This window comes from Hemicordylus capensis, chromosome 1, assembly GCF_027244095.1.
Source record: "Hemicordylus capensis ecotype Gifberg chromosome 1, rHemCap1.1.pri, whole genome shotgun sequence".
NCBI classification, from domain to species: Eukaryota; Metazoa; Chordata; class Lepidosauria; order Squamata; family Cordylidae; genus Hemicordylus; species Hemicordylus capensis.
The window spans coordinates 262386786-262409223 of record NC_069657.1 but is presented as its reverse complement, the minus strand read 5'-3'; the positions used below and the strand labels follow the sequence as shown (position 1 = coordinate 262409223).

At 41.9% G+C, this 22438-nt stretch overlaps 2 protein-coding genes across 4 annotated transcripts in view; both read right to left on the bottom strand.

Moving 5' to 3' along the window:
- HAO1 (hydroxyacid oxidase 1) overlaps nucleotides 1-5169 on the bottom strand; it is a 37890-nt gene extending 32721 nt beyond the window's left edge. Inside the window, exon 1 of the mRNA XM_053287427.1 lies at nucleotides 5014-5169. Within this exon, the coding sequence (XP_053143402.1) occupies nucleotides 5014-5150 (137 nt within the window). The 5' untranslated portion in view covers nucleotides 5151-5169. The remainder of the gene's footprint in view (nucleotides 1-5013) is intronic.
- Nucleotides 5170-8047: 2878 nt separating this feature from the next.
- TMX4 (thioredoxin related transmembrane protein 4) overlaps nucleotides 8048-22438 on the bottom strand; it is a 30984-nt gene continuing 16593 nt past the window's right edge. For 2 of the 3 annotated variants that reach the window (XM_053284766.1, XM_053284764.1), the window contains exons 5-8: nucleotides 22223-22268; nucleotides 21490-21591; nucleotides 16639-16696; nucleotides 8048-11577 (exon numbers count right to left, since the gene is read on the bottom strand). In XM_053284766.1, the coding sequence (XP_053140741.1) occupies nucleotides 11315-11577; nucleotides 16639-16696; nucleotides 21490-21591; nucleotides 22223-22268 (469 nt within the window). In that variant the 3' untranslated portion in view covers nucleotides 8048-11314. The remainder of the gene's footprint in view (nucleotides 11578-16638; nucleotides 16697-21489; nucleotides 21592-22222; nucleotides 22269-22438) is intronic. The other variant, XM_053284765.1, reaches the window with a different exon arrangement.

Sequence of the window (22438 nt, the reverse complement as noted above, 5' to 3'; positions counted from 1 at the left end):
GCAGTGACTTATTCAGGTCAATGTACAAAATAATGCATTGCCACTTAATGGCACAGCAGGGAAGTAACTTGCCTAGAGAGCAAGAGTTTGCCGTTTCGAATCCCCACTGGTATGTTCCCCAGACTATGGGAAACACCTATATTGGGCAGCAGCGATATAGGAAGATGCTGAAAGGCATCATCTCATACTGCATGGGAGGAGGCAATGGTAAACCACTCCTGTATTCTACCAAAGACAACCACAGGGCTCTGTGGTCGCCAGGAGTTGACACCGACTCAATGGCACAACTTTACCTTTTCATAAAGGAAACCAATACAGATAGTATGCCTACACTTCAAAGCCCCCAAAACAAAACACAGTTAGTTTTCTATGTGCAGATCATCTCAGTGCTAACTATCAAGTAGGATATTCAGGCATCATGAAAGCCAAAAAGCTTGCAGGTAAATATCCTACTTCCTATGTGCCAAATTTTGAGTGAGCTTCCTGTATTAACTCTAAAAATTTGTTGTTTTGTTTGTGTCCTAAAGACAAATACCACCCAATCATTGCATGTGACCAGCTGATGTGACCAGCTGATAGACAATGAAGAACTAAGGCCTTCTTAAGATGCTGCATTTCAACAGTGGAGTCAAAGCTGTCAACATAAAAATCCTTTTAATTTACATGCCTAACCAACTTAAATCCAATGGCTGATTGATAGATGAGGGATGCCAAGTGTTACGACACATTCCTCCAACACGTGTATACTGCGGGTTCTTTACGGTCAGGGCTAGCCTGAACATGCGCATGAGAACAATACGAAGGGAAGACCACAAGCTTCCAAAGCAAAATGACACATATTTATTAACCATCAAAATATACATTCTCATTTGGATAAACAATGCAATAGGCACCTAACTGTAATGCTAGCAAATCCAATTGTTAATGTGGGGAATTTCAATAGACTCAACTTGCTTGCACATAAAATGACACTGAATGAAGCAATGCATTACACTCATAGAAATGGAGAACCACTGAGCTACTGAGATCACGACTCCAAGCGAGACTCCTGAGCTTTAAACTTTCCTCAATGGCACACTTTACTTTAACATGGCAACGTAGCATAGGGATGCTATCAGGCAGGGGTTAACTGACACAGACTAGCAAATCAGGAACAAAGATGAGTTAGAAAAAGGAGTAATAGGCAAAACATTATTGTTGTGCAGCTGTGTTTCAGGTGAAGCAGGTGACTTAAATTGGCAGTGGCTGCACACAGTGTGAAAAGTGGGGGGGCAGGTTAGACCCTGAGAGGAGAGAAGCACCCTATGGAGAGAGGGAGAGAAGGTAGGTGGCCCAAGGCAGGGTTCACAATGATGTAAACGGAGCGTGAGAAAACCTGAGAGGAAGCTGCAATGAGCAAGGAGCCAATCTTTTTATAGCCTTTTGCTCCCATGGACACAGTGTCCAATACTGTCAGCTCAGTCTGTACTCCTGGCCACATACATGCTGGTCAGGAATAAGACAACAAATGGAGCTCCTAGGAACATCTGAGGTTCCCCCCAGTTTAGTACAAGATAGCAAGGGAAAATAAAGTTCTAGTCTAAAGCGGACAAGTACAAGGAGAGGCTGGCTATCTGTCTGTCTGTCTGTCATCTTTTCCTGGGATTAGAGTACAGAAATGGGAGACTCTCCAGATGACTAGTTCTTGGTTTGCAAGGAATTGAGGAACCTGAAAACAAATGGATTTCAGATAGTGATTCAGCTCAGAGGCTCTCGGCATGAGAATTTCTGGGACACATCTTCTGAATGCACTCTATCTGGGCTTCAGTTGGGTGGATGGCTGCATTAGCGAGAGGTGGGCAACCACAATCCTTGGGGTCAGCGAAATGGAGCTGCACACTCTTCTATTCTTATGGGTCGAGTTGTTCAGGCAAAGCATACGTACATTATACCCTTTTGGGGTGGTTGAGCTTAGTGTTTCTAGCCTTTCTAGAATTTTACTCTTGCTCTTCTGGTTCAATCTGGCAATCTACTGTTTCATTGCTGAGTTTAGTGTTTAGTTAAGCTAAAGTGCTCAATGGTGGAAACCACATGATGGGTGTAAAGCTTGACCTCCAGGGTTGGTTTTAGTGGGGGAAATGGGTCTTATTACTCAAATGGCAAGATTGTGCAGGGAGGGAACTTTTAGTACTATTCCCAACAGTTTCAATTTCCTGAGGTGGCTTATGTTATTCTGCATGCCAATCTGGTTTCTGTGCTTCCAGGGTCTTCCCAAGCCTGCTGATTTACTCAGACTTATTCAGCCCTTTTAGTCAGTCAAATTCCTGAGAGCAGAGGCATATTTCTGTCCAAACCTTCTCTCACCTTACATTTGACCTGTCTGGTCTCTGGTATTGGAGAGAAATGTTGGATCCACAAACATATAGTTCTGAACTGACCAAGAGGGTTACTCCTAACAAAAGCAACACAGAAGCACTAATAAACCCATTTACTGCCAACAATAAGTGCCTTAAGATATCAATTAGTACTTTCTATAATTTATTGGCCATAAAGGTAAAGTTGTGCCATTGAGTCGATGTCGCCTCCTGGTGACCACAGAGCCCTGTGGTTGTCTTTGGTAGAATACAGGAGGGGTTGACCATTGCCTCCTCCTCCACAGTATGAGATGATGCCTTTCAGCACCTTCCTATATCTCTGCTGCCCAATATAGGTGTTTCCCATAGTCTAGGAAACATACCAGCAGGGATTCGAACCGGCAACCTCTGGCTTGCTAATCAAGTCATTTCCCCGCTGCATACCAGTAGTGAATATTGCATGCTGCACGGAACAGAAACCAAGTTTCACCTGCCATTTGTTTCCTTAATTCTTTATCTCCATATCTGTTACTAACTTGAACAGAAATTAGCAACTGAACTTTCAGAGAAATACAACAGTACTGCTGTGGTCTGTCATGTGACCATACCAGGAAGTGAAGATCAGACAAGGTGAGATCCAATTAGGAATGTGCACCAACAGTAGGGAGCTGTTCTCTTAAGAACCTGGTCCACTTCTGCCTGAGTGTGGCACTTGCTCTAGCAAAAACCGCATGCAGCTGCAGCATTGTTCCCTGCAGCCCGTGTGTGTGGCGTCAGTACGCACATGGCCATGTGCATGTCAACACCACACACACAGGCTGTAGCTAATAGCACTGCAGCTGTGCGTGGTCTTTGCTAGAGCGAGCGTTGCACCCAGAAAAGCAGAGGGAAAGCAGCAGAGCAGACAAGAACCTGCTTATCTGTTTCTTAAGGGAATGGCTCCCTGCCCTGCTGAACAGGTTCAGTGCTTCCCAAAGAAGGCAGCCAACTGGCTCGTGCACATTCTAGATCCAATCAGTTCATCTGGAGAACATTTCTTGGTTAAACATTCTATGGCTCTCCCAACTCCGATTAAAAATTAGGCCAAAGCAGGACAAAAAAACCCTGCATATTCTTTCTGCTTCTTGGACAGTTCAGCATGGGACTTGCAGTACAACACTTTGCTATCAGCTGTCATTTGAAGGCTCACAGTTCTCTGCAGCTAGGTTCTGTTACAAGAGAAATGCATGCATGATTTTCCTCTTCAGTTTTCCCATTTATATAACATTTCAAGTATTTCCAATGTGATACCAAGCAAGTGGGACTTTTATTGTAGGACACATCCCTCTCATCAGTTGTCATAGTCAGTGAAGGAAAACTCTAGTGGAACAAGCAAACTCTAGTGGAACAAGCAGTTCACCAGTGATAGAAGGGTTAGAAGAGTGTGCCTGTAAAAGCTGCAGCATTCTTGCCTTCTCCCAGTGCCACAGCTTTGCTGGAGACTGGTAGGGTAAGGAAGTGTACAATATTGGACACTATTTCCAGGGACACAACTCCATGGAGTAGAGAAACCCATGCCATCTTGGATAAGCAATTGCTAGGTGAGCCTTCATACACTCACCTGTTGAGTAAGAGCAGAAGAATAAGAGAAAGCCTCAAAGGTCAGTACGCAATGCAAAGTTAAACGGTCATAGCATGTCAGGATCCCAGTCTGTGTTTACTTCTATGCATTATCACAGCCATGTTAAAGCAAATATTTCTTAACTATTCCCTTTGTTTTGGGCTATTTGGAAGTATTGAGACAGTATGGATATGCGTATCAAATTCCTCAACTATCCTACATCAGAGTAAGGAAGGAGAACTAGAGGGGGAAAGGAGTGCTGAAGCAAAGTTCATTGGGAACAGCAACATTATCAAGGGGGAGACATACAATGGAATGATTAGGAGAAAAGGTAATGAGCATTTAAGGGTTAAGGCTTGGCCTCTCTCCCCCAGTGGCAACTTTGAGCAGTGAAAACTAGGAACACACCAGGCTACTGGGTTTTACAAATGTACGTTCCACCAAGGTTCTCCCGGATGCAAACAGCAAATACACCACCAATTGATCCAATTTTGTAGAGCAGTGAAGGATATTTTTAACCATCACATGCTATTTGCCATGCAAGCATAAAAGTAGATCTGAAGTTGTTTCGCTGGACAGGCACAAGGGAAGCAGATCGGTTAGAAGCTGCTTCACAGGCAGTGTTTCCTCTAAGAGGGATTCCTAGATGATGACTACAACTCCCCAATCAAAAGCCACTGCAGCTGGGAATCTGGGAGTTGTAGTCAACATCATCAGGGAATCCCTCTTAGAGGGAACAGTGTTCACAGGTGTGTTACCTTAAGGCCATAGCAGCACTGTCCTAATTTTTTGCACCAACACCCCAGCTCTTGCTCTTTTAGATGGAACACTAAGGTTTTAAGATGATGAAGTGCAGGATTCGAGATGCAAGTCAGGTAAGTTTTGATAGAAATCTTGTTTTGCCGTCTCATCTGAAGTGCTATGGCTGGAGCGGAATTGAGCATAACGACTTAAGCAACCTGTAGAAATCAACATTCCCCATCTACCACTATTTTCTCTGTAGCTTAAACCCCACCATTGATGGCAAGCTTTGAAGCAAATTGGTCGCTTCTTCTCTATAATCTCTGTACCATTTCTTACCTTGAAAATGCAGCTACGTTTTCAGCCAATGTCTGCTGATCATCTGCCCCAGACCTGTAGTAATCATACACAGATTTTGGAAGCAATTTCTTAGCATGCTGTTCAAAGTCAGCAAGACAAATTGGTCTTTCAGACATGGTGTGGTTCTGTCAGCTGTGTTTTGGTTCTTCAATTTAGAAGCTGTTATTTATGGCTGGTAAATCATTAAATTACACCAGAGTTCATATACCTCAAAGCTGTTCAAACCCTCCCAGGAAATGGACAAGTTACCTGTTGACATTTCTGGACGACGTCTCTGGACTTTGACATTCACTTCCCATTCAGCAAGTTCGGACATATACCTAGTGCATATCAACTAGAGCAAAGAACAAATGCATGTTTAGACATGCAGTTCCTCACAATATATTTTGGTCTGCATGAAGTACCATAGCATGATCCTACAGAATTCGTTGATTCAGGAACCCTCAGTGGTCTGCTGCAGACCCAACCTGATTGCAGTGGTAAATTAAACTGTAGACTGTTTTTAATATCTTACCTCTATGCCCCTGTTTTTATACAATTGCCCTATAAGTGATCTACTAGGAGTTGTTTGTGATGAAATTGATGAGACTCTACAAATTCTAAATAAAGTTAAATTATTTCATTGCAATGGTTGAATAATTGAGAATGTGAATAGAAAACTGTTAAAGCTGTCTAGTGGCTTAATGATAACGCTTCTCTACAATACTTTAAAAGAAAGCCAAAGGATATCATCATGAAGGACAATCTATTTAGGATGCTTGAAAGTGATTTAAAATGCTACTGAGGATTAAATATATGCCACAGTTTAGGAGGTTAAACAGTTGTGTCAAGGTTATATAGAACAAGAGGACCTTTTAAGCAACTCTGGATCAAAGGAGGGAATGAGTGCAAATACAAAGGTATTTTTACAAAAAAGGCATGCCAGAAAAGGAATTAAGAGAACAGCTAACAATTGCAATTGCGTAAGCATGAATAGCAACACTTGCCTCTGCCTTGACTACAAAAAAGTTGTATCCATCTTGGTTTGCAGTCTTACTGCATTTAGCAGCTGGTGCTTGCTAATATGGTTATGCTCAATAGCTTTGGAAATGCCTCAAGTCAAGTCAGAAACCAGCTATTTAGGAACTGGTACTTGCTTTTGTCTTGGGCTGCGATTTATCACTGCAACATATCCCAAGAGAAACTGCATTCAGTTCCTGATCAATTAATCCAATGCTTATGGAATCTGAAATTCAAGATCCTATGCTAGTAACTAAAAAGTTGCTTTTCTCAAGACAACTGCATTTACTCCAGTTGATTCAACAGTTGCTTATGTTTTAGGCATCTTAGCCAAGGGCCTTTGCTTATTTTTCTGCCTTACAACTGAGTAACCCAATCAAAAGCGTTTACTCAAGATACTTGTACTTATCCCTTTTAGGTCAATGGATCTTTATCCTTAGTGGACACAGAACTGCAAGCACAGCATGCCAACATCTTCAGTGAAAGAACAATAGCTTGCTATGTAACTGCAGTACAATTGAACAGAAGCCCTTCATATGCCTTTGTTTGATCCCCTTTTAATTGCCGTTTATCAACCACTTTAAAAAAATACAATATCAATATTCCACTTTTGACTCCTACCTAAATGACCACCAAGGCAACCAACTTACTTAAATATTCCCATTACTTAAGAACATACAAGAACATGCCTATCGGATCAGGCTCCAGGCCTTTCTAGTCCAGCATCCTGTTCCACACAGTTGCCCACCAGATGCTTGAGAAGCCCATAGGCAAGAGCAGACGGCATGCATTCTCCTATTGTTGCTCGCCTGCACCTGGTATTTAGAGGCATCTTGTCTGAGGCTAGAGGTGGCCTATAGCCCTCAAGCTAGTAGCCTTTTATAGACCTGTCCTCCATGAATTTATCTAAATCCTTCTTAAAGCCAGCAGAGACTTCCACAAATTGATTGTGTTGTGTGAAAAAGTACTACCATTTGTTGGCCCTAAATTTCTTGACCGTTTTATCGGATGACCCCAAGTTCTAGTGTTATGAGAGGGGGAGGAAAACTATTTTCTCTCCACACCATGTATGATTTTATAGACCTCTATCATGCCTCCCCTCAGTCTTTTCTCTAAACTAAAAGGTCCCAGGTGTTATAGTAGCCTTACCAAAGGAAGGTGCTCTAGGCCCATGATTATCTTGGTTGCCCTCTTCTGAACCTTCTCCAGTTCTATAATGTCCTTTCTGAGGTATAGTGAGCAGAACTGTATGCAGTACTCTAAATGTGGCCGCACCATAGTTTTGTATAAGGGCATGATGATATTAGCAGTTTTACTTTCAATCCCTTTCCTAATGATTTCAAGCATGGAATTGGCCTTTTTCACAGCTGCAACAGATTGAGTTGACATGACTAGCTGTCTGCCATGCCCCCAAGATCCGTCTCCTGATCAGTCATCAACAGCTCAGACTTCATCAGCATATAAGTACTGTTACGGGGTTTTGCCCCAATATGCATCACTTACACTTGTACTACTTACTAGTTGTACTGTTTTATATTTGGGGTTTTACTGTATTTTAATTTTAAAGTGTAAGCTGCCTCGAGGCAGGCTTGGAAAATGGAACATAAACATTATAATTAAGCATGCCACCCCCCCCCCCCCAAACCTACATATCCAGTGGCTGCTGCACAAATATAAAGGTTTGCAGCAAAGTGTCTGCAATGACAATTACTCTGCTTCCCACCTTTCCTTTTCAGGTCACAAGGAACACATTTCACACACCTGAGACTTTAACTCCAGTACAACGTACTATATTCTCTCTGAACCATACTACCAGAAAGCTGCACTATACTTGGGTAGAAATACAGACAAGTTGAGCTAAATTTTACCTACATTGTTAAGGATCCACTCTATTTAGAAGTTTGTGTGTGTGTGTGTGTGTGTGTGTGTGTGTGTGTGTGTGAGAGAGAGAGAGAGAGAGAGAGAGAGAGAGAGATATTTCTTTAGAGACCATTAACTCAACTCACACAGGAAATGTAATAAATAAAGTTTTATAGTTAACAAGGAAATAGACATTAGTGGCATTTTTAGTATAAATTGTTTTGCATATTTCACTTATAAATCTTGTCATATAACTGTTAACACTAAACAGAAGCACAAATAATATTGATTTTTTTTCCAGAGCAGTTTGTTTCAAAGCAATTACAGAGTTTGAGCAGATAAGTTGGCTTACCCAAGTCTTTCAGTGATCAGTGTGTACTTGAGTTACTCTCCACCTTTTGAAAACTTGGCACCTTTATGAAGCGAGGCATCCATGCAAGCGAAACCCTTAAAGCAACTATGTGGACCACAGTGCATTTATACATAGATAAGGTGATCATTTCAAGAACACCCCTTCACCCATTTTTGGTGTATTGGAACCTGCTACCCCAATACTAAATTTGGGATACCAAAGTGTAATCTTTGCCTTAATCAACTTAAGCAGTACTAACACCCCACATCTTTATTGTGACTGCAAACTATTGCTAGCCAACTGTTTCATGAAGTTGATGGAATGAGTTTTCTGTTGCTATAACAGAAGGTTTACCAGGCCAGTGCTACAAGTTCAATACTGCAACAAATATAAAGATCACCATAACAAATATACAGTGCTGAAGATGTCATGTCTGGGGGTGGAAATGGGAGCTTAATGCTGGACTAGCTCTTTGGAACCAAGTCATATTGAATTAAACAACATTTTGTACTACAACATTTAGTCAGTTAAGATGGCAATTAAAGCAGACTCCTTCTATAATAGAGTGATAGCAGCCAATGATCTATATTCTATCTTTGCTTCACAGGAAGATGGATACCCATCTGCAGTACCCAAATCTTCTTTCTGCAGCTGAGAAATAAGGTTGGTCACACTGCAGTGTTTTGTCAAGGTTGTTCTCTAAAGCTATCGAGGAGTGTCAGTGTTATTGCCTGGGCACTTTTAGTGGTGTGAAAAGTGCACGTAGTGCTTCATTTAAATTCATAATGAATGCATTTACAAGACTTGAAATATAGAACTCTCCATTATGTATTGCTTTAACTGTGGTGCTTTGTTAAGATTTTCAAGTAGCATGAACTCAAGAACAGGCAAATCCTGGTATCCGCGGAGGTTCTATTCTCCACTACAACCACAGATAATGGAACCACAGATACTGAGTCGCTGAGTCAATGGGACACAGGGGGTTAGGTTCCTAGACACTCCAAAAATGGCAGAAATGGTCCAAACAAACAGCAGAAGTGCCCTGTCGTGCTCTCCAGGCATCTAGCAATGCCGCCCGCCCCCCCCCCCCCCCCGGTCCCAAATCAGTTGGGGTTTTTTGTGAGAAGTCGTTAAAAAAAAACAACGCAAATGAGCCACAAAATGGTTCCTCTCCTCAAAATGGTAGCCGGAAATGACAGTGGAGGTGATTTCCGGCCACCCCAAACCAGCGGATATGTGAAATTAACCCTTTGTAAACTCTCCCTGCCATCAGCTTATGCCAAGGTCAGGTGTCAATTACCCATCCGCAGATATGCGAAGCTGCAGGTATCGGATCCACGGATGGCAAGGTTTACCTGGAAGAATTTTTGAATAGGTTAAAAATCCATCCTCCATACTTGAGTCTACTTGCCCTATAACTGACTCAGATTGAGATCAACAGCATCATGCAAGCAGGAGTTTCACTTCAACTTACTGGAAGTATTCTGGAAGTATTCTTGCACAAAGCAAATACTGTAGCTCTGTACTTGTCAATACTGTAGACACAAAATTCTATGCTAAATCACAACAGTTTAATACAAAGAGCATAGATTAAGGACTTACTTTTAATGTCCTCAACAGCTAAAAGTCAGAGGAGCAGCTTTGTGGCACTGTGCAAAAAACTTGCAGTCATGCCATTCCACTATTAAGAGGACTTGCCTTCCAGCCTCATTTGTTCAGTGGAACCACCTCTTACTGTGGAAATTCAGGACTAAGTTTAAGAAATTGACATTGACTCTTGTGTTAGATGCCACCTTGTACTCCTAGCTATCCTGTTATGCTGCCATTCAATATATGGAGAGGTTAATTGCTTTGACTTCATTTTACCCTTAAAGCTTCATTAACGAATGCACTGAGGACAGCATTTACATGGGGTGCCAACAACTACTGTTATGATCAAGCTATATTGATACAGCAGTACTATATCAATACATGCAACATATGAACCAATTAGTAAACATTTTTAACCATTTCAACACAAATAGCTATCGCTTACACAAGTTACCAGCACCATTAAGATTTCCAGATAACATCGTGCTTAAACAGTTGCAACAGCCCTTTAGAACCCTCCGAGATCCAACAAGTATTTTGGTCATAAAGAATAGAAGTGATCTACCAAGTTTCAAGTATCAGCAATTTTTCTTTTTTTAAGCAATACACACAATGCATTGCATTTTCCAATTCTGCAGTGGTCCACCTTGAACTGGAATGCATGCTAGACATCTTAACATGATTAAAGCTGTCTGGACTAATCTCAAACAGCCTTCTGCATGGTTAAATTCCAATAAGAAATCGACATGGAAACTCTGCTGTACATTACTGCAGCAAGGATCAGATGTGCATGTTTGTCAACTACTTCATAAATTTAAGTATACCTCAGTGGACATTTGTAGCTTATTGTCTTCAAGCTGTCCTGGGACTGCACCAGACATCACAGGCCACAAACCTGCCCTGTGCTACATGCGGTTGGCTTGCTTACAAATGAACACATCTGAGGTGTGCACATGCAACCGATGCACTTAGCCACTACAAATATAATGGTAAAATACGTGTACATGCACATATACCAACTGTAATCTTAATTGCTAAGCTCTGAAGCTGCCTTATGTCTGCTGAGCAACCTATGGATTTCTATGAGGGCACTTCCAATTCTATACTGGCCTAGCTTACAAACATTCAACCAAGATTTGTCAATAGTGGAACACCAAACACTGGCATGTGTACAACGCACACATCTCCTTGCTTATGGTAACCCTCAAAAAGTAAAACCTTTCAATCACCTCCACCACACCCCCAGTATAAAATGCAGTTACACATTTGATTGTCATGGCTATCAATTCAACATTTAAAAAATCTCTCTTCCAGAACCAACTTAAGGAAATACTGGCCCTAAAACCAAATAGTAGCCTACTGGTGCAAAGCATGGGTTTACTTTAAAACAGTTTACAGGTCAAGTGTTTGGCTTCAGCTGCAGTCAAGGAGGCTCCCTGATGCTTCTTTGGTCCAGATAATCTCAGTACGTAAATCGCACTACAGTCCATCATCTGCCGCCTGACTTTTACGCTGCCTTACAGAGCTTTGTTTCACTTGGTCAGATGCATGCTGCTCCGAGTCCTCTTCTGTTGCAGATCCTTCAACTGCAGAGTCATCTGAGGAGTTGTCCTGAGACTCATCTCCACCGTCTTCCTCATCTTCTCCATCAGACACACACTTTTCTGGAACTGGTTCTCTTGCTCTATCTTCCAACATCTCCTGTTGCTCTTCTACTGTATCACCACCTTGCTCCATTGATTCTAGTAGTAGAAAGGATTGAGAAAAATAACACACTAACTCCATCTATCAGGTTGAATGCTTTTGCCATCACAACCTGTGCCAGTTAGGACAAGCCCTTGCTATTCTGTCCTTTTAAAAACTTATGTTCCACTCATAAATAAACATAGAGTAAATGGCTCCTTTATTTAGCCCTCCTTATACTTGCTGCACAGAAGCAAAATGCATATTATTACTATTGTTAGCAGACAGCCTGCTTCCCCTCCCACTCTTTCTTGCCAGCAGAGATATTTCAGTGCTAGTAGATATTTGATGCCACTGAGGGAATTGGCCTTGTACTGAATCAGATGGTAACATTCAGCGAGCTAGACCAGTGGAGCAAGTCCTTGCAAGTTAGCAAATTCCTAGCACTGGAGTCATGAGCATCCAAGGAAGCATAACTTGCCAAGGACAAGATGCTAAAATGCCAAAGGGTAGGTGAAGCTGACAAAGCCTAAAACCTCATCAGATACTATGGAATATCAACTCCACGAACCTAAAAAGTTTGCCAAGATCATTACCTAAGACTCTTTGTCTCCAAGCTTCCCCACCTTTGAAACTAGACACATGCTTTGATTTTGATTAGTTTTTGTGCTTTGATAGCTAAGAGACGCAAGCTTTAGGGGCTGAAAACCCAGAGAGAAGCCTCTATGGCAGAGACCTTTCTGAAGTGGGCTTGCCAAAATCGAAACATTGTGCCTGACTAGGTAATCTTGGTGCTCTTGCCAGCTATGGGCTTGTGCAGAGCCACAGTTCTAGTTGCTGTGCCAGCATCTCACTGCCTATCCTTGCCCTCTACTGACAGAGCCTTAACAAGGCACCCTTGGGTGCCATATACCAAACACATTAAGGAAAGGAAGTGATTTAAATGTTACTGTATCGAAAGGATATAGAACTGTAGTGTGGGCTTGAGTTCAGTTATTTTAGTTCAGTTGTCACAATTGTAATTTATCTCTTAAGATATGACTGCATAGGTTTTGTTACCACCTTTAAACAAACAGTATTTGCGTGTGTGTGTGTGTGTGTGTGTGTATACACATACACACACACACACACACACATATACACACATACAGAGAGAGAGAGAGAGAGAGAGAGAGAGAGAGAGAGAGAGAGAGAGAACACAAGAACTTAACAAGAGTCCTGCTGGATCAGGCCCAAGGCCCATCTAGTTTAGAATCGCACTTCACACAGTGGCCCACCAGATGCCGCTGGAAGCCTGCAGGCAGGAGTTGAGGGCATGCCCTTTCTCCTGCTGTTACTCCTTGCAACTGGTACTCAGAGGCATTCTGCTTTTGAGGCTGGAAGTGGCCTATAGCCCTCCAGCTAGTAGCCACTGATAGACCTCTCCTCCATGAAGTTATCCAAACCCCTCTTAAAGCCACCCAGGTTGCTGGCTGTCACCACATCTTGTGGCAGAGAATTCCACAAGTTGATTACGCATTGTGTGAAAAAGTACCTCCTTTTGTTGGTCCTAAATTTCCTAGCAATCAATTTCATTGGATGACCCCTGGTTCTAGTGTTATGTGAAAGAGAGAAGCATTTCTCTCTATCCACTTTCTCCACACCATGCATGACTTTATAGACCTCTATCGTGTCTCTCCGCAGTCGTCTTTTTTCTAAACTAAATAGCTCCAGGTGTGGTAGCCTTGCCTCATAAGAAAGGTGCTCTAGGCCCCTGATCATCTTGGTTGTCCTCTTCTGCACCTTTTCCAGTTCTACAATGTCCTTTTTTAGATGTAGTGACCAAAATTGTATGCAGTACTCCAGGTGTGGCCACACCATAGTTTTGTATAAGGGAATTATAATATTAGCCATTCTATTTTCAATCCTCTTCCTAATGATCCCTAGCATGGAATTGGCCTTTTTCACAGCTGCTACACATTGAGTTGACACTTTCAATGAGCTGTCCACCACGACCCCAAGATCCCTCTCCTGGTCAGTCACGGGACAGTTCAGATCCCATCAACGTATACTTGAAGTTGGGGTTTTCCATCCCAATGTGCATCACTTTACATTTGTCAACACTGAACCGCATGTTCCATTTTGTTGCTCATTCACCCAAGCTGGAGAGATCCTTTTTGAGATCCTCACAATGTTTTGGATTTCACTACCCGAAAGAGTTTAGTATCATCTGAAAATTTGGCCACCTCACTGCTTACCTCTACTTCTAAATCATTACTTGAAGAGTTACAAAGATAATCACAAGGTACCAGGAGTAAATTCACTGGTGAGTGTGAATTATAGAAAATGGAATTGTAGCAGATTTAACCCAGCCTTTGTCTTAGAGCAAGCTCACGTGAGAGTAAGAAAAATGCTTAATCATCCTCTCTCTTGCTTTCACCCACAAAGGCTGCTCCTTTAAACTCAAGCTGTTCTTTTAGTAGCTCAATTGCTGCCACCACATCCACTTTTTAACAGAGTTTAATCCGCCCTGGTGTGGGCGAAATTCCAGGCAACTCTCCTTCTCTTTACCAATGGGAAAGTACAAGAAAACCTTCCATATGCAGCCTACATGTGATGAGAAAACCCTGGTAGAGTTGCTAAGCAATCAAACTTGAGACGTGTTGCACCAGAGCAAGCCCTTCTCCCAGCCCTCCTTCCCTGAGTTAAAAATCCACTCAAAGAGGCTGGTTAAGATTTCCAAAGAACAAAAAAAGAAAAAGAAACTTTATTCAAAATACTACAGACTGCTTCAGTCTGAAGCTCTCTCAGCTTTTAGCTACAGGTAAAAGAAACACTCAGTAGTTGCAAGTATACTTCAAAAAAACACCCTCAGATGTTATTGGGACAGCACACTTTAAAAATCATGGTTACCCGGTTGTAAAGAGCACAGATGTAAGAAAAATACAGAAAGCAGCTTTGAGCGCTTACCAAGGCTTTTGCAACGCCCTAGTTGCATTACTGACGCCCTACTGCATTACCCCGTTTAAGACTTTTATCTCCTATGTTAGACAATTTGCCTGGCCGGTCTGATGAATTTTATTTAAATTATCTTTTAATTAATGAGGACACTGATATTATTTCTGTTTTGGCTAAGTTTTGTTATATTATTTGTAAAATACGTACTGGTTTATTGTAAATGTTTGCTGGTCAATGACCAAATAAACTTATAACTAACTAACTTACTGAGATACAAACTTAGAACAATATCAGGGAAATGCAGAGCACACAAAAAGATAGATACAATTCGGATGCAGTTGACTAACAAACTGTTCCCTGGTCTAAATCTCCTTTGCCATGAAAACTCACCCCAAACCTGATGAAAGTCAAGCTTCCTGCAATCCTGTGCCTCAAGGATCTGTAGATGTCTTTCCATGAGAGAATTCTCCAGGCTAGCTGTTGACCATGAGGCAGCAAAACTCCATTGCTGCTACTCACTAAGTCTTCTGCCTGTCCTCTCTCTCCTCTTCCACCTAGCTGCTTCTGAACAAAGAAACATTTTTCTTCCTGCCTCACGGCCCTCTAGGTCCCACCCACCATGTGCTGAGTGGCTGATCCCTAGCCTGTCAGTCAGGACAAGGTACACTTCCGGTTCATTCTTTACAGGAAAGGAAAGGAAAGGCTGTTACTGCCTGATTATTACAGGAATATTTGAAGGCTCCTCGCCCATTGTCTCTTGCGCTCTCTCATGAGTGTGCCGAGGACTGGCAGACTTAAGCAGGAATTGCAGATATTTCTGATAAGCACTCATTCAACTGACAAACTAGTTGTGCAGAAAAAAGCATTCTTCCTGAATATTGCAGGAGCTGATGCTTTGAACTTGTACAATTTATTTCAGCTGTCAGTACAGGAGAGTTAACTATGAGACACTGGTGGCAGAATTTGAGCAGTACTGCCTTCCTAAAAGCAATGAGATAATTGTGAGATGCAAATTTAGAACAAGGCATCAACTGGATGGAGACATGTTTGGAATGTTTCTCTCAGATCCAAGGTCTAAGAGTACAACTTGTAATTCTGGAGAGCTGAAAGATTCTTTAATAAGAAATCAAGTTGTAATGGGCATTTAGGGTTGTGCTTGACCTAAGACTATGCCTTATAAACTAAGGCTGAATTTTTCAACACTTTATCATCAATCAGTTCCAAACATATGATGCTCAGTAAGCATTGGAGCCGACATTACAGGTGGACCTTGTTATCCATGGTCACAGAACCCGTGGTTTCACAGTGAGGCCATGTGCACCCAGTCGTTATTTGTGTATACAAGAAGGGTTTAAATTCGCCTCTCCGCAGTTCCTAGGTGGCCGGAAATTACCTCTGAGCTAACTTCTGACCACCATTTTGCTGATTGGAGCCGTTTTGTGGTTCTTTCCTTTTAAAAAAGCCCAACACCCTCCTCCAGCATATGTATGTGTGCGTGCATGCGTGTGTAATTGGTGCAATGGGGTGGGGGCTATTGCTGGACAGATGGAGACCTGCAAAGCATGGCACAATACGTTTACTTAATGTCTTGTTAATAATGGAAATTGGCAGCAATGGAAGCAATGTGGATAATGAGATCCACATGTACTAGTAAAGGTAAGGTATTTGCTAATTACACAAAATAAATCCATATGCCATCTTGGGTATCTGAGTGATCCAAGCAATCTACCTCCAACTCAATAGAACTTCATACATGATAGATCATTTTTGAAGACCCTTTACACACATTTCTAGTGGTGAATTTTGAAGTAACAAAAGCTACTAGCTCCATGGCTGTTCCATGCTATTAGAGGTAAATGCAGGATATCCTCTGCCCATCTGGTTCCTCTGTGGCAATGGTTGCTGTACTAAAGTGGTACATGTCGTCCCTAAGGGCTTAACATTTTTGTGTTGTGATGAGCTGGTATCCAGCTGCTCGTATAATCCCATAGCTTTCCCCCCTTTTTTAAAAACAACTTTGGCACTCACTGCTTCATCCAACTTTATGGCTAACATCTAAGCCCAACTAGAGAGAATGATCCAAATATACTGTATCTTTAGGTTATCCATCCTGATTAATGATTCTGTTCAAGATAGCATACTAGGATTGTAGGCAGAGCTTCCATTATTGATTATACACGTACCTGATTCCTCTGCTTTGGACTTGGGTGGGCTAATCCAGTCTGCAAGCAAGACCAGTAGCTGAAACAAAACAAAAATACAAAATTTACAAAGGCAACCCATATGCTTTCCAATGAGAGTCAGTTGTCTCTAAGTCTGGATGCTACAATTTAAGTTTTGAGGTTTTATCATTCTCTTTCACCTTAGAGAATGTCTACTTTTAGCCAAGATTTACTGAAGTGAGTGCTGTATCTTTGGGCATGCTTGAACCTTAAGTCTTCTGACAAGCCACTGAACCTTCTCAACTGTTTGGAACAACCCTACAACACAATTGTCAGTCATCCATGTCAGAATGTGCTGTTGATACTCCTCATGGGAATAGAGAGTTTACTTGCATGCCTGGTGGTATGCACTGCTTGACCTTCCAGTTAGCCAATATCCTATTCCTTAATGCAAGAGGATTTGCCAAGTTAGTAGACAGTACATGCATGTTACTAATGTGCTCTATGACATATACACACACCCTGATTTAGTTTAACTCAAGATCAGCTCTTACCTCTGCTCCTTTGGCAACAGAAAAGGTATACACATTTTTAAGCTCAAGTGTATTGCCAGTCTCAGCAACAGCTATTATCCCAATAATTGGCTTCTACAAGTCCTAAGGTTGACATGTTAAGTTGGTAATAATGTTCTCAGTTCTATCAAGTCTCAACATGCAAATCTTCCAAGCAGCATTTTAACTTCCACAGTAAACTTTGTTTTGTTTTCAGTTACATGCAGCTAGTTCTCTTGAATATTTACTGATCAAATTATACCAATCCAGTATGTCACAGTTGAGCTTGCAGTAATGCTGAAACAAGACGTTCTGCGTATCATCATTGCTGTCAATCCTTGTTCTCTTGACCATTTAAATAAATGGATCAATCATTGTTGTTGTATTTCTGAAGACAAGCACTTTGCTTCACTTTGACAGTAGTATTCGGGTTCTACCTTTTTGTGCTATCATGTTAGTGAAGCAAGGCCTTGTTTTGCACACAATGTGGTGTCATGTGATGAAATGAGGTTGGAGAGTAAAGTGTGTAGTGCTGTCTCATACTAAGTAGAGACAAGGCCTGATGCTGTGTTTGGGAAACCTCCTTGTGGAGAAAAGCTGTTAGAGCAGTTGGAATCTTTGGTGAGTGACAGTTGGAACTAGCAGTTGACAGTGAGAAGGTGTCACAGTCGGGGAGGAAGGCTGGGAAGTAAAGAGAACCAGGTCAGGTTCTGAGTAAAGACACTAATTAAAGTAAATCAGTTATATGAGCTTGGAAAAGCAACTGTTGTAAAGCCAAGACTCATGAGGTGTTGATTTTGCCTGAAGCAGATGCAACAATACTGTAACAATCCTGTAACTAAGCAAGCAAGCAAACGTACTATCTAGGTAAAAAATCAAATGACCTTCAGAATATTAACAAAAATTTTATTCCACTATAAAGAAACCAAGAGTGACTTTGTCCATAATGCCCCCAATGTCTACATCACTGTGTTACCAGAACAGAAGACCAAAACAGATGCAGATCCTATTTATACAGAGACGGTGGCAGCGGAGTAACGTAATGCTAGAAGTAATAGCAGAGGTATGCACAAATCTTGTGATTCAATTCGTGCTTGAATCGAATAGCAGAATCACTGAATTGATTGGCCGAAAACAGCCAGCTTGGCTAGCTCAACGATTCACCCTTGAATAATCTCAAATTGATTTGAGTGATTCAAGCACCTTTTTGAGATCCATTTTTCCAGGGCAAGTTGGAAAAACTGGCCTCAAAATGGTGCTGTTTTTCCAGGGAGAGCTGGTCTACCAATTGGGGTCAGCGGGTCGACCAGCCCTCTGTTCTGGACTTAGCACGTCTGTCCACCTCGAAAGACTGGTCTCCCCACCACCACCAAATGCTCTCACGACATGGCATACAAGACTGAGCGGTTAACTGACACAACTACACTTTATCTCCCCTCAGCTATGTACTCAGTAAGCAGATTTAAGCAAATTTCTGCCTCCCCATAATATGGAGTTCATAACACTGATCTACTTCACAGGAATGTTCTAATGATAGGAATGCATGTTAAGTATTTTGAATACCCCAACACTTTTATATTATACATAGACAGACACTCATTATTAAAACACGTATTACTATAAATTAGCATTCAACAGTTATTTCAACCTCTAGCAGTGTTTGGTCCAGGATATTTCCAAAAGAACCTGGAGGGCAGAACTGGTCTGCGTTGTACCCTCAACACCACTGGACCATCTGGGTCGATTAACCAGAATTCCTAAAAGAACCCAGAATATGGATGGCCCTTCTAGTACTATTGGAATGGCTCCCAGATTTCAGTTCTGAACCAAAGTAACTTTCCCCAGCATTAAGTCCTATGAAACATTCCTTGTCTGGCTGGATTACTAAATGTGGAAGCAATTTTATCGCTAATTTCTCTACCCTTGAATCTGTTTGGCTGGTTTAGCTCTTATTTTCTTAAATAAGAGCTAATGGCAGCCATGGCATGAAGTCAACCAGAACTCAAACACTTGGAAAAACATGTTAACCTTTCTTTTCCCACACAGAACAGCAGCTTGGGAGTGTGAGATTATCTTCGTTTGGAAAATAATGCAGAGGACAAGCGTCACCCCTCTTTCCCCAGTACTATGGCTACTGTTAAAATTCTCACTCATACACCTAACCCTAATTCAACAATAGTTCTAGTAGTGCCCCAATCAGTGTTCCCTCTAACAGGGATTCCCAGATGTTGACTACAACTCCCATAATCCCCAGCCAAAGTACATTGCAGCTGGGAATGCTGGGAGTTGTAGTCAGCAACATCTGGGAATCCCTGTTAGAGTGAACACTAGCCCCAATCCAATGTGTTTGCAGCTATGTGAATTGGCAGAAACAATATTATTTTGTCAAGGGCTGTTTTACAACATTATTTTATTTACTAGCCAACCCTGCACAGAGCATCTGTGCGCTCTTTGGGGCTGGCAGTTACCTCTTCCCCCTCACCTTCTGCCCCAGTCTCCACTTCCAGGCCCAACCACCTCTCCTTCCCACCACCACTTCTGCTCCCACTTTGTCCCCCTCTCCTGCCGCTGCCTCTGGCCTCTGCAGCCAGGCCTACCGCTGCTATTGCGACCAATCCTCCTGAGTGCGCCTCAGCCAATCAGGCGTGTCCGCCGCCCAGCCAATCAGCTGGGCTCCGGGACGTACATTCCAAGGCACACCCAGGATAATTAATATAATAGATTACATTTCTATACCATTCTGTCCATCCAAAAGCTATGGATAACGCATTCTGCAGCAAAATATTGCATTAAGATTTTTAAGTTTCTCAAGATCTATTTTTCTACTGTCCGGAGGGACTGCTCACTGGCCTTACAGGCTTTGCCGAGGCCGCAGCAGCAACATGAGGGGCCGGTGGCAAGCCCCGAGCCATGGGATGGAGCAGCAGCCACACTCTCCGGCTGGCCAAAGGAACCGGAAGGAGGAAGAGATGCGTACAGCCGGGAAGTTCCTGAGATAGGGAGACTCAGTCAGAATGGAGAGACCAAGGCAAATCATGATGATGTCAACGATGCACCTCATTCCGAAGGGAGGGGGATGCCAGAGAGGTGGTGGGGAGATAAGGGAGAGCACAGCAGGGGCTGGTCAACTATTAGAGGACAATGCGGGGCAGGGGCACATTGGGAGGGGGCTGGGATCGTGCTGCCTATGCAGGGATTTATAAAGGAGGGCCCGGTCCAGTGATGAGGCAGGCAGGGAGTGAGCCACAGGTGTCCCAAGAAGGGCTGTGGCAAAGAGCTTGACACCAAAGAGGACCACCTGGGTGCTGAACAAACCCCTTCCCCCTTGGTACTTCTGAGGCCCTGACCCCCAAAGCCCTACCAAGTAGTGAGGCAAGACAGGCTTGTTCGGACATCTACTTCAAGCCCTGGAAGTGCACACACATTTTTTCCTCCCAAAATGCCTTTCTTGCCAAGCTTTCAGATCTCTAGGTATCTTAACTACTTCAGCAAAAGCAGAAATGTGTTCATTTTGCAATTGTCCAACCCATCAACCATTTAGCCTTCAAGCAGCTTCCTGCATTACCCACTCAAACTTTAACTTTATTTACTTATAATGAAAAATACTAAACACATTCTGTAATATCTGCTACAGAAAATAATGTGGGGTGCCTAAAAACAAAGAGTAACTGAAGATTTGCAGAAAAGATATGTAGGATGAGGAAATTAGAGTGACAGGAAAAGGAAAAGCCACAGCATATTTTCATAAAGTGATAGTTGGTATACAAGGCAAGAACTAAAGCAGCCAGAGCTTTAATTAGAGCCTGCAGCAGAATAATATTTGCCATGAACAAAATATCTTATTATATAAGCTAAACTGTAGTCTGCTAATGCAAGTCTGCAGGAGTAGAGAAAGGGGACATGGAAAATCTGCACATCCCCATAGTCCCGATTAATGTTTCTAACACGTTTCAGCCCCTCCAGTAGTATTAGCAACAACAGGCAAAAAAGCAGCGCGTATTCCCATAAGAATCTATAAACTTTCAGTTTAAGTAGCACAGAATAGAACACCAACTGGTTTTCTGCATCCCCCTCTGCAGCCCTTCATTTATCTCCTGAAGGGCGACCCAGGTTTTATCTTTTTATTTTATTTTATTTTATTATATATATATATATATAATTTTTTTTTTTACAGAGCGGTGTACTACATACTTAAGTTTCTCCTCACAACAACCCTGTGAATAAGTAGTGCACATTTGTTGACTTCAAACAATAAAAGCTCTCTACACTAAAAAGAAAAAAGAAAAAAAGATGCTGAAGAAGTATACAAAAATGTTCTTACCAAACCCAGGATAAGGCCAATCAATAAAGTGGCCAATATGAAGACTGCATAGGAACCCCAAACATGAATTCCAAGCGTGCCTACTAGGTAGTTGTGGATTTGCTGTAAATAGAACAGACAGACAGCTTGAATTTAAACTGGAATATAAGTACATCTAGCATACTCTCTACGATATAGTATTAAGACAACTTGATATGTATTCACTCATTTAGGAAAAAAATTGGGATCCAACCAGAAACACACATTCCTACAGTGTTCTGAAGCAGTTTCACAAGACACTTCATATAGTCCCAGCCATATCAAAACAGTATTCTTTACCATACAAGACAAAAAATGCTATCTGAATAGCCTTCCGAGGCCAAAGCCCAGTAGCTGGCCATGATGCTCTATGAACTAAGTGATACCACTCTATGTACTAATAGTACATTGAAGAAGTTCTGAACAATACAAAAAACTTGTCCATAGATTAGAAGTCTATATCATGACACATCAGCATTAAACATTAGGGATGTACAAGCTGGCTCACTCTGAGCCAGGCTCGACATCCACCCAGTCTGGTTTGAGTGAGATTCGGACCAATCACCAATCAGAAGAATAATGTGTAGCTCTCAGATTTTTAGGCCCTCCGTTCCGGTCATTCTCTCCCACTGGTCTTCAACATCTCATAACCTTTATCCAATTCTGCATGTATAAAGCTTTTCCCCAACACCTATCAAGCATTTATTTTACTCACCCTGATCCATCCAGATAAGTGGAAAAGTCCTGCCATTCCATGCATCCTAAAAAGGAAAAGTCAAGGTTTTCAGCAAACGGTTGCCCAACATAAAGTGTTCTTGAACTTTCTATAACAAATATGAGATAACACATGGTTCTTCATTTGGATCACACAGTTTTTGACCTATTACATTTTATAATAATAATAATAATAATAATAAATTTAAATTTTTAA